Source organism: Eutrigla gurnardus (assembly GCF_963514095.1).
Source record: "Eutrigla gurnardus genome assembly, chromosome: 13".
Lineage (NCBI taxonomy): Eukaryota > Metazoa > Chordata > Actinopteri > Perciformes > Triglidae > Eutrigla > Eutrigla gurnardus.
The window spans coordinates 25,236,007-25,248,653 of record NC_139936.1 but is presented as its reverse complement, the minus strand read 5'-3'; the positions used below and the strand labels follow the sequence as shown (position 1 = coordinate 25,248,653).

Below are 12,647 nucleotides of genomic sequence, written 5' to 3'. Positions count from 1 at the left end.
GCTATGTGTGGAAACGGAGCAGCAGATAAATGGCTGCTGGTACAGCAGCAGGAAGTTGGAAGGGACCCGTACGTGTTGTAGACTGGATCGATGAACATCACCTTTTGACAGGGCCAGGGCTGTGTGTGTGTGTGTGTGTGTGTGTGTGTGTGTGTGTGTGTGTGTGTGTGTGTGTGTGTGTGTGCATGTGTGCATGTGTGTGTGCGTGTGTGCGTGCGTGCGTGCGTGCGTGCGTGCGTGCGTGCGTGCGTGCGTGTGCGCAGAGTTCCAGTTCTGCACAAATGCAACCGACTATCCTAAAGCAGAGATCATCAACAGGGGGTCCGGAGAGAAGATTTACTGCAGTCCCATGTCCAAAAATAGACCTTAACATGAATACAACCTATAATAAGCAAATCTAAATCTTCCTGTTTGTTTAATATTATGTTGTGAAATTGTGATGTAGAAATGGCAAAATAGAATTATAATATGAATCTGTCAATTATAATTTTAATAGCTTAGCATTATACATAATTACAAAGTACTGTTAATAGGCACTACACATTATTATTGGTACGGTTTAATAAGCAACACAAACATACGGTATGTAATTGGGGTCCCTCCACTGTGTCACGATCAGTTAAGGGGTCTTTGGCTTGGAAAACGTTGAAGACGTCCTTCCTAAAGGAAGGTTGGAGTCAGTGAGAGGACTCCTCATTGTGTTCACATAATGTACGTATGAGTGTGAGGAGCGTCACCTCCGTAAGCCGTCAGTTAATCCATTATCATTTACCAGCCCGTCACACAGCTACACCTTGGCTTTAATTGCAGCCAATGGCTACGTGAGCAAAGGAACGCCCTGCACTGAGCATCGCTCCATCACTTCAACGTAACTTTGTTTCTAACCCAGTTTCCATGCGCTGCAGCACCACAAAGCCCCGTCTCCTCAGCATCCGGCCGCTAATTGAGCCTCGCCTCGGTTGCAGTGAGTTGTCACCGTCTTCCTCTGCTTTCAAAAGTGACCTGCTGCTCCTCCCCTCTCACCTCATTTAGGAATGAGCTTAGATCTCCCGAGCATTTCGTGCACGCCTTCCCGATGTTGCCATTTGTGTGTGTGTGTGTGTTTGTGTATGTGTGTGTGTCCCTCAGCGTGTTTTAGCAGGAATCTTGTAAGGAGGCCACAGTTGTGTGTGATGTTTGTTCGCCACAGCAACATGCAAGCATGGGAAATATCCACGTTGGGTTCAGCTCAGGCCGCTGGAACTTAGCACTAACATTATTTACACTACACTGTATGTAGTGGAGGTCGGCATTTTGGCCATTCACATCTTGGATCAGTGAACGCATTTGACCATATTTGTTCTGCAGAGGAGAGGAGGTGGATCTGGCATCTGCTTTCTGGTCTGTTGGACTCTAAATGGACCATCATGTACTAAATGAACATCTTGCTGGATTGAAGAAGACTTGAAACTAGAGATTGAGACCATAAACTCATGTTTACAATGTTTACTGAGATAATACATCAAGAGAGAAGAAGGACCATTTTCTCATAGACTACAATCAGAGAGGAGTCGCCCCCTGGTGACCAGCTGGGAGAATGAAAGTTTAGGCATTTCAGGTTTGGCTTCACTTTTCAGAACTGGCAAGACCATAATGGTGTCATTATGGGTCCTGAATGACACACCTCATAAAATGTGTAACATGCAAACCATAGCAGGGCTGAACACTAACATTTAAGTTGTTGCCACCAAATATCAGCTTTTGGTTGCCGAAAAGGAAAACTGTAGATGCCGTTATTTTTTAGTATTTGAGGTTCCAGGTTATACATCAGCTTAAAGGGATAATATGCAACAATTGGTCCACCACCACTGCTTTGTCACGCGCCTCCATTACCATAGAAACACCCACAGAAAACAGATGATTGATTATCAGTACAGCATATCGCAATATTTTTGTGCAACAATATTGTATAAATGTATAAACATTGCAAATACAAGTTAAACCTTTGGTAACCATTGTCATTTTTCAGTCCACCAGTTTTTCCTGGTGAGGTCATGAGTAAAGTCAGTGGGACTAGCAGCCAATTGGTCAAAACAAAAGATGGATGTTGCTGCAAAATAGCTTGCCCTTTATCCTACTAGATAAAACAGATGTTGACAGACTGCATACTTTGCAGTTGGAAAAAGGTAACATACTGCAATATACATTGTCACAATACTAGCTGTATTGCGCAATGTTTAAGATTGTATTGGTACTTAAGTATTGTGATAATTTCGTATTGTGGGCGGTTTCACCATATCGTGGTTTTGACCGGTATGAAAATCCTAAAACTGAGACACGAGTGAAAATGAGACGAGACAGTCTACAAAAAGTCGTCTCCAGACCAAGACCAACCGATCTTGTTTATACAATCCACATGTTCAACCTATGAATTATGACCGGGAGCTTATACCTCTGATACGAAATAGTTGGCTGCAGCTCCACCTCGACCAACTTTTACCTCACTTTCAAGTAAATGATCAGAATCCTAAGTGGAAAAGAAGTGAACTTGCATCAACTCCACGCTACCAGCGGATCCATCCGTATTTCAATAATCTCATCATGTTTGCGGTCCATCACAGGATATAAGGCTGTGGGCTGCCCTGTGCAGAGCCAAGGTCACGTAACACTGACAGCTCATCTCTCCTCTGAATTGTAATTCTGCCTAACAAACTGAGAGCTAACAGGCCAAACGGCTAGCAGGAGATGACGGACAACGGCAGAATACCGTTGCCAACAGTCTTGGTGCTGACATTAAGCCCCCGCTAAGGACACAGAGTGAAAGCTCTGGCAGAGATGTTCTCTGGCTGAACAGCGAGAAATTCCACTAAGGATAAAGGAATTAGTTTAAAGGCCCAGTGAATTCTTCCCCATTATCATCATCCTTTATTGAACAGAACATGTCTCTTTTCTCTCTCTCTCTCTCTCTCTCTCTCTCTCTCTCTCTCTCTCTCTCTCTCTCTCTCTCTTCATTTGTAAAATGCCAATTTCATAAGTGGCTTCAGTTGATTGCCAGACCAAGACCGCAGCCCGTGCAACATGCAGGTTTGCAGATTAAAATACCGGAATAAAAGTTACCGTTTTAAAGTTGCAGGCAAACTTGGCGACAGTGGTTCAACATGGCTGACATGTTGTGCAGAGTGGGAACGGTTCCTTTGGAGATGAAGTGTCTGTCAACGGAAGTTGCTGTGAGATGGTCTCCAGTTTGCTGAGTGTGCAGCCAGCAGGCCCAGAAATATGAGGAGCGTGCAGGATGTTGCTGAGTGTCTAGTTTGCAGACTGGCCCCCCCGAGAAAAACCCATCGATGTGATTCATGTTGTACCACATGGCTACAGCCAGCGCCCGGTGCATGACGGCTCCCGCTTCTTTGAAAATAACTTCTCAAGATTTCTCAAGCAGCACCTTCAGTCACATCCTCCCGAACCTGGCAGTTCCTCCCACACACATTCTGGAGGAGCAGAAGGCCAAAGGCATTGAAAACCCTACTTTGTGAGCGTTAACAACTATGTAGCTGTGTCTGAATCTGGCAATCTGAGTTCCGCTCTCTGCAAATTACGGGTGTGAGATGTGGATTTAGAGGCACAAATGTCAGGTTGGTGTTTCCGTTGAACATCTCAAGCACACAAATGACACACTGCTCTCTTCCACTGTTTTGTTTTCTTCCCCTGGAATAAAAGCAAGTCGATAAGAAAAGGACATGTTACCTCAAGATGCCCTCTTAAGGGTTTTGATTCATGCTTTTATACTTTGGACACAAGTCACACTTGTTACAAAAAGATCTTGAAGAATTCACGAGGGCCTTGTCAGCCCTTGGGCATCTATCAAATGGGGTTACTATCCATCCCTGCCCACATAATACAGGGGTTTTCAAATAGAACCTCCGGAATTCTGGCCTCCCAACTTATGGGGAGAAACAGTGGGTAATACTTTCTTTAATTTGAGCCTAGAGGGATAGAGGAAGGATTTGAAATTGCTTGTGTGCTGTCACCGAGGATAGGAAGGAAGCTGCTGGTGAAATGGAATTTCTGTAAAAGGAGATTTTCGCCACCAGTTTCAAAGCGTCAGCTGAGTTGTGCAGAAGTCTGTTAAGCCTCAGTGAGCAGTAGCAGATTGTGCCCTCTGTGGAAGCACTATGGCCTTATTTCTGGCTTTGTTTTGACTCCTCACTCTGCAAACATTCACTTTCCTCTTTTGCCATAGATTTGTTTTCCCCCATATGAACCTAAAACATAGAACCCGACCGATTTATCGGTCAGCCGATTCAATCGGCCGATATTAGCCTATAGATACATTGGCATCGGTGCATACACTGGCCGCGCAGATGTGCAGATATAGAGGATATAGAAGAATCAAACATGGAAAGGGCTGGAAGAGTGATTCAGAAATGGTGTCATTACAAGTTAGAACTTGACAGAAGACACTGACTTAGACAGATTTAGTTTAACAACTATTTTGCATAAACAGCAGTCAATATGTTTTATTTCTCTTTTTAATACCATATATATATAATGCATCAGTAATCACTTTTGACCAGGTGCAATGATTATATTGTTGTTTTCTCTGCACTCTAGCTTTGTACTTTGCTACACAGTTATATTGTTTTGACATACACTGCAGCTTTTTTGCATGGATTGTACCGATGTTTTTTTCTTACCTGTTGCTGCTTGCACCTTTGTCCTACACCACCGAACTCGGGCCGTTTCACCAGACTTTCCTCCTGCTGCCTGGTGGATCCTGCCGTTTTTCTAGCTGCAAACCATCGCTACCAGCACCAACACCTGCTTCTTCCGGGCCCGGATAACCCTCATCTGGATACTGTAACATCACCCGGCTTAGCGAGCAGCCACTGCTAGTCGGCCGGACAATTAGCGTGCCTTTGATACCGCTGGCTCCCTGCCGCCGTGAGCTATATCTCCAGACAGCCTCTCCTGGAGCACCTGCCATGCTGTGGACCATCCTGCTGTGCTACCTAAATCCAACTCAGCTTTCATCTCAGAGAAAAATGAACTTCTTACCTCACTCTGTTCCACATCTGCAAACACCGTCATACTTGGAGATATGAACATTCATGTTGACACCCCTCCTGTGACCATGCAGCTGAATTTCTACAATTACTGGACTGTCTCAACCTCAAACAGCATGTCGACATCCCCACACACAACAGAAGGCACACGCTCGACCTGGTCATTACTGACTCTGCCCCATTACAAAACCGCTGGTGTATGACGTGGGAGTGTCAGATCACAAAATCATTTCACTGAGTTAAAATGGTCGCACCTCACCAAGCCTAAACGGCAAATTCACTTCAGGAACCTGAAAAACATCAACCCATACACCATGACCTCGGAACTCCAGCAAATCCCCCTCTCCAAAGACCTCCTTTTTCCACCTCAAAAACATTGCCAAACTCAAAAACTACAATACATCCAAAACAGTGCGAAAACATGATCACATCACACCCATCCTTCATTCACTTCATTGGCTTCCTGTTTCATTCAGGATCGAATATAAAATCTCTCTCCTTACCCATCAGTGCATCCAAGGAAATGCCCCTCCCTACCTCAAAGAACTCCTCACACCACAAACCTCCTCACGAAACCTCCGCTCTGGTAACAAAACCCTGCTTCACCCCCCCAGGACCAAGCTCCACACTATGGGGGATTGGGCATTTGGCTCAGCCCCCCCCCCCCCCCGCATGTGGAGTTCCCTCCCTGATCACCCGAGGGCTCCACAAAACGTTGACTCCTTTAAGAAGGGCCTAAAAACCTTTCTTCTTAAAAAACATTTTAGTTAACTTGTGCTCTTTTTGTGCTCTCCTTAAACCTACTTTAATTCTGTTTTTATTTTGTTTTAAATTTTGGCTTACTCTGTAGCACCTTCAGATCGTTGTTAACGATGAAAAGTGCATTACAAATCAAATGTATTATTATTATTATTATTATTATTATTATAAAACCTGAAGACATGTCAAAAGGTGCCTTCAGGGTGATCCAAATGGTAAAGAATAGTTTTTGCTGAAGCCATTTAAAGCTGTCGAATTGTCTCCCCTTCCTGCAGCGTGATGATTCCGCCATTAAAAATGCATGACTCCCTCCAGAGATGAACAGCTCGACATGACCTTGACAGAAGACACATCCTCGCTATGAAACCCCTGCCTTTTAATTGAATCGCATCTTGTTGATCCCTTGTAAAGCACTCAGTGGCAAACCTGTTTGTGCAAAATAAGAAAAACTCTGGATGAATAAATTTGATTTGGAGAAGGGGGGAGCCCCCCCCCCCCACCCCCTCTCTCTCTCTCTCTCTCTCTCTCTCTCTCTCTCTCGCTGTGCCTGCTCTGTCTAATAGCTGATAATGTAATTACGCTTCCATCAGTGGGAGGCCTAATGATTGACTGGTGGAATGTGTTATGTGCTAGCGAGATAAACCGCCCTCTCAGATACTCGGGGTTTGATCGGATCAATAATTTCTCCCACTTGTGTTCTCCTCATTTGTAATACTGAAGTATTTTCAATCATAACGCTTCAGGAAAGATTCTTGGCGCTGTTCCAAGCATTTCTTAATAACGCTGTTGCAGCCTGTCGTTGAAACCATGTGGATGGACTTTTATTCCTGTATATGCTGTGGAATTCTCAAGGTTGTCTGCTGTTACAGTAGCATTGTAGTGTTGAACCCAATGCCCCCCCATCGCCTGTCTTGCCAGGGAGTCTAACCATTGTGTGCGTGTGTTTCTCTGTATTTCCCTGCAGGCTTTGAGCTGCTGTATCAGCCAGAAGTGGTGAGGCTCTACCTATCCCTGCTGACGGAGAGCCAGAATTACAACACCCTGGAGGCCGCTGCCGGGGCTCTGCAAAACCTCAGCGCTGGACAGTGGACCGTGAGTCCGGGGTCGGGGGGGGGGGGGGGGGGGGGGGGCACAGCACGTAGACGCCATGTCCATATCTGAATTTGACTCTGCTTTACTCACATTATTGCAATGTCCATCCTCATCTCTGACCTTTCAGTAGCAGATATCTTGGATTGCGATAGGAACAAAAAGTCTAAAGGACTTGAAAGAAGACAGATGTCTAAACTGAATTTAATCTCAAGACAGAGACTCAGGTAGCTCAAAAGCAATCTTTTCATTGATGCTACCTCTCTGACATGTTTAGATAAGTGTTGGATAACTAATGAACGCCAAACTTTGATCTCTGCGAGACGTTTGCCTCTGATGATGTGAGGACCTGGAGAGCCGGGATCAGACAGTTATTCCAATGAGAAGGACTGAGGAGCCGCTGAGAGGCTGGGTGCATTCGGTCCACGGCAGCAGCATCACTGCAGTGCAACTCTTAACACCCATGTGTCAGATTGTCAACACGTCCTTCAGTCCTCTTGGAATTCATCGGCAGCCTAAAGGCTCCTTTCTCCAGTGGAATCAATGCCAGGACTCTTGGTTTCATCCCTGAATCTCACATTTAGTGTTAATAATTCAGTGGTAGTGATTTTCAGCTCAGTTGAACATTTTGAGGAGAAATGTCCTTCCTTTTGGCGTTTTTCCGGTCGGAGCTGATCAGAACACCTGGCGAAGGATGGGGAACCTGTTGAGCTGCTAACCCATCACAGAATCACATCTGGACAAAGCCTGCCCCTGCTCCCTGGAAGGATAACATAAGTGCTTCTTTAAATCCTCTTTGCTACTGCTTAGTTCTGGGCCGCTGGATTGGCCTGTTTCTTACAGCTTACTACTGCCACCTGGTGGCTCAGCCGCACCTGTCCTCTGTTTAATTACATCTCTTGGGGTACCAGTGCTTAGAAGATAAACCCTTTTATGTCAAACTTAATGTTTCATGTTACAAAAAATATGAAAAAAAAACTAAAATCTACTGATGTTTGAATTAAGACGAATTATAGCACATGTCCATTCAGAGCCCCACTGTGTAATGTTGTGAATTAGTCAAGGAGCAGCGCCGAGCTGATTCGTTTTGTAGTTTGTAGTGTGTGTGTGTGTGTGTGTGTGTGTGTGTGTGTGTGTGTGTGTGTGTGTGTGTGTGTGTGTGAGGAGGGCTGGATAGACGATAATTCAATATGATAATGTATTTTGGTTCAGTGGAATCGTAGCCTGATAATAACAAACTGTTTTTTCACAACGGGGTATACAAAAGGCCACATGGTTATTTTAGCTCATTTATTGAATTACAAAAAAATAATCATGCTATATTGGATTAAATCTGTTGTTATCGAAATATGAAATTACCTTTTATCTTGCTCGAAGATTTTGACCATGAGTTTTAGTAGTTAATCGTATTGGTAGCGTGGTAGCCACCTGTCAATCACAAGGAAGCCACGCCCCCTAAAGCATCCCCTGCTTTCTGGTCTGGTGGACTCTAAATGGACCATCATGTACTAAATGAACATCATGCTGGATTGAAGAAGACTTGAAACCAGGGATTGAGACATAAACTCATGTTTACAATGTTTACTGAGATAATACATCAAGAGAGAAGTCGGACATTTTCTCATAGACTTCTAAACAATCAGACTTATTTCTGCTACCAGACGAGTCGCCCCCTGGTGGCCGGTAGAGAGGATGCAAGTTTAAGGCACTTCGGTTACTGCCTGGCTTTTAGAACAGATGTGTGTTCGTGCTGGGCAGCTCCCAGGAGGAAAAAACAGTCTGCACTCACTCAGTTCCACTCTAGAGTTTAAAGGTTGAAATTCTAAAAATGGCGTCTGTGTGCCCCGCAGTGGTCCAACTACATCCGAGCCACGGTGCGTAAGGAGAAAGGTCTTCCCATCCTGGTGGAGCTGCTGCGCTCCGACTCCGACAAGGTGGTCCGAGCCGTTTCCATCGCCCTGCGCAACCTGTCCATCGACCGCCGCAACAAGGACCTGATCGGTACCAACACACACTGACTCAAGATTTCAGCAAAAAGCATGTTTGTTCGAAATTGACAAAAACATATTGTTTGTGCTACAACCAAAACATCATCATCCTTCAAGGATAATTTCAGTTCTTTTGATCATTACTCTCATGAAAGAGTTAGTGGTTGCTGTTGCCCTCCTTGTTCTGTGCTAAAACACAATCCAACGTTCAGCCGAAGCTAATATGAAGCTTTAGCAGTCTGACTTAGTCAAATCAAGTGGGTTTCATCCAGCACTAAAACCTAACCAGCTTCTGAACAGTTTTGATAAGAGTTGATACCTTTTCATTCCAACAACAGCAACTGATTGTTTTTGAATGGAATTGAATGATCTTCATTATCGTTTACTCAGGTACAATCACATTGTGCAAGGCTTCTCTCGGTGCAGTTAAAATAAAACAAATAAATGCGAGCGGTAATAAAAGCACTAAAGGGGCGCAGTCGTTTACTTTAATGTGAAGTTATTAGAAGATCGCTTGTCAGAAAGTATATAGTCGTACCACTGGAGTGTGATGATGCTAACTATTTACAAAGCAAAAAGACCAAGGATTTCTGTGTCGAATCAAGTTAAGATAAGTGGAGTCTTGTTTGAAAATATGGTCTGAAATTCTGGTGAAACTGCATTGCAAACAATTGAGTTTGTCTTCAAGGCGCTATTATCATAGAGGCTGCTCATTTTCAGGTTCATACTTTTTATTTCTACAACATGTTCTAATGTTCAAAAAACACTTCATTTTCCTACACAGTACTTTCTGCCTGAATCCACCAGTATGACATCATGTCTGAAACGCTCCATTGTAGTGTCTTTAAAACATTGCTTTGTGGTTAAGCTTAAAGGCAGAGTAGGTCATTTGGAAAAACCAGAGACTTTGAACACATCACTGAACGGAAGAAGTCCCGCCCCTTCGTTCAGACCTCTGTTCAAAGCCAAAAGAGTGCTCGACATTGACAGAGTGCGCACAATCAGGAAGTTAGCATTGACAGACAGGCTGGTCTGACTGTTTTGATTGGACGGGGTTTTTACAGTCCTGCCACGGCCACAGATGACATTTAAAAGAAATAATTGATGTCAGAGCATTTCATGTATTCATTGTATGTTACGAGGATCTCAAGTAATATAACAGAAAGTGTTTCTGAATAGAATCACCTCCCTCCACCTTTAAACAACACTACGCCTTACAGGGAGTTATGCCATGCGGGACTTGGTGAGCAACCTGCCCAGCGGCCAGCAGCGGCCAGCCAAGAACCTGGAGGAGGACACCGTGGTCGCCATCCTCAACACCATCCACGAAATAGTCACGGACAGCTCCGAGAACGCTCGCTCCCTTGCCCAGGCTCAGGCCATCGAGAAGCTGGTCGCCATCAACAGGACCAGGTGAGAGTTAATATACACACATACTACACCAGCAGATGGTTTTATTGTGATTCATTTATGGCTGTAGCCTGCTCACACACAGAGGCAGGCACACATTGCACATGCTCATTAATACACTCAACACTGGCAGAACTGAAGAATGCTTAGTATTACCAAACACCCCCTTTATTAAACTCTGGGTGATTACTGTGTTTTCATCATCTATAGGTCAAACAAAGTGTACTGTGGAGCCGTGAGTGAAGCAAACACTGTCTATACATTCATATCCACGTAAGCCGTGCCAGAGGTGTCACCACGGAGACGTTATATGCGTGTCATAATTACTGTATGACCTTGAAAGCAATTTGCACCCTGATCTTTTATATTAGTATTCATGGAGGATAATGTAATGTGTCTCTAATGGCCCGAGCTTGGCTACCACAATACTATATATACACTGTAACAAGCCAGAGCCCACACACACCGCCGCCCGCCACACAATTAGCAGGCTTTCAGAAGTGGAGGGCATTGTTATGGATGGGGTGCCGCTGGGTAAGAGAGCGCTCGCTCCGCGTATTCCCGAGCTCTCCACGGCAGCTTGCTAATGAAAACCAACACATATTAAGGCAGACATTTTTTCAGGAAGCGTCTTGTATTACCACGGTGCTAACCGTACCAAACCGGAGCGCGTCTGCACCCCTACTTTTTAATTTCAGATCAAGAGCACTTTTCAAAGTCCTTGTGCGGTGAAGTATTGATCATGAGGTAGAGTCACTCTAACTAGCATGAACATACATCGCTCACTCGCAGGCCAAACAGCCGTATTTCTTCTCCGCCCACATGAGATTAGCTTTCTTTGAAGCGAGGCCTTCACCCACATGTAATTAATACCGGTGGCTAATGAAAGGAAACACGCACTCATCTGGCTATGAATGAAAAGCTGGACCCTGGAGCCGACATCTTTGAATAAAGAGACTGATTTGTGCGCTTGCACATCCAGCCGTCACTGTTTGGAGGTTAGATGGGGTTTCCGACTCGAATCGCTGCATCAAGTCTTCATTTCTTTCCTCCTTCTTGTGTGTCTCTCTCTCTCAGCCAATCGGCTCGTGAAACCAAGGCGGCGTCCCACGTGCTCCAGACGGTCTGGAGTTATAAGGAGTTGAGGAACGCTTTGACCAAGGACGGCTGGAACAAAAGCCACTTCCAGGTACACAACCGTCCATGAAGTTACCCTTCACATGTAACCCAAGTTGTTAGAGAATATTATTTCACGCTTAGAGACACAAAATGATGATCATTTAGTCCCGCTAAGAGAGCATTTACTTGACAGTAAGTGTTAGTAGCATCATTAGCATCTCCTGATCTTTTTCATTTCAGCATGTGGATGATATTAAAGATATCACACATTTAAAACCCGCCTTCTTCTCCTCTCAGCCCACGGTGACAGCCACCCCTAAAGCAACCAAAAACGGCAAGCCGGGCTACGATGACACCACCCTGCCACTGATGGAGAAGAACCAAGGTCAGTTCAAGTGCTTATGTGATCGCAAACGTTTTCACCTATGTCGAGGACCGAGGAGGTGGGATAGGGGAGAGACGATCCCAGAACTCTTCAGCAGAAGACTATTAAATGTTACTGTTAGTCTAGGCCCCGTCCACGTGGACCCCAGTGCCTAATCTAAGGGATTAAAGCTGGGAATAAAGACTTCCCCATCCTGTCCATGGCTCTCATCTCCAATTCCATTGGTTCCAACTGAAGATGCAAAATCTTCTATAAACAGATGGACCTTGATTTCCACTTTTCAAAAGAGATGGATGAATTTCTTCCCTTAAAATAAGCACTGTAAGAAAAAACTGCATTGAAAAACAGATACTGTCCTGGCAGGAAATGACCAGTATCTTTCCTTTCCATTTCCTTCAAACCTAAAACTTCAGTGATATCATTCTTTGATGTGTTTTAGGTCTTTAACAGAGATGAATAATAATAAAACCTTAAGAATCAAAATGTATTGTAAAGCACCTTTCATAAAGACAGCTCCAAGCGCTTTGCAGCAGTCAAAAACACAAAAGGTCATAAATCAGAAAGCATGAAAAAAAAAACATACATATTAAATAAATCAAATCATTAAAGGAGTGATTGCTACAAGTTGTTAACATTAAAAATAATGCTTAGACAGTTTTTAAGATACAAAAGTCCAAAACAAAAAGTATGGGAGATGTAAAACTAACATTAAACAATCAAAACAAAAGTTGCAGAAGTCGCTTGTCTGTGTCACGTTTAAGGAGAAACAAAAGATTACTGGAACTAAGGTTTATTTAAGGAAAAAAGGAATCACATGCACACACACACACACACACACACACACACACACACACA

At 44.2% G+C, this 12,647-nt stretch overlaps 1 protein-coding gene across 14 annotated transcripts in view; it reads left to right on the top strand.

The window, feature by feature from the left end:
* arvcfb (ARVCF delta catenin family member b) overlaps nucleotides 1-12,647 on the top strand; it is a 150,597-nt gene that overhangs the window by 125,100 nt on the left and 12,850 nt on the right. For 8 of the 14 annotated variants that reach the window (XM_084024118.1, XM_084024121.1, XM_084024120.1 and 5 more), the window contains 5 exons: nucleotides 6,766-6,893; nucleotides 8,741-8,891; nucleotides 10,099-10,291; nucleotides 11,366-11,477; nucleotides 11,648-11,792. In XM_084024118.1, coding sequence (XP_083880244.1) covers nucleotides 6,766-6,893; nucleotides 8,741-8,891; nucleotides 10,099-10,291; nucleotides 11,366-11,477; nucleotides 11,648-11,792 — 729 coding nt within the window. The remainder of the gene's footprint in view (nucleotides 1-6,765; nucleotides 6,894-8,740; nucleotides 8,892-10,098; nucleotides 10,292-11,365; nucleotides 11,478-11,647; nucleotides 11,793-12,647) is intronic. The other 6 variants (XM_084024124.1, XM_084024119.1, XM_084024127.1 and 3 more) reach the window with 1 other exon arrangement.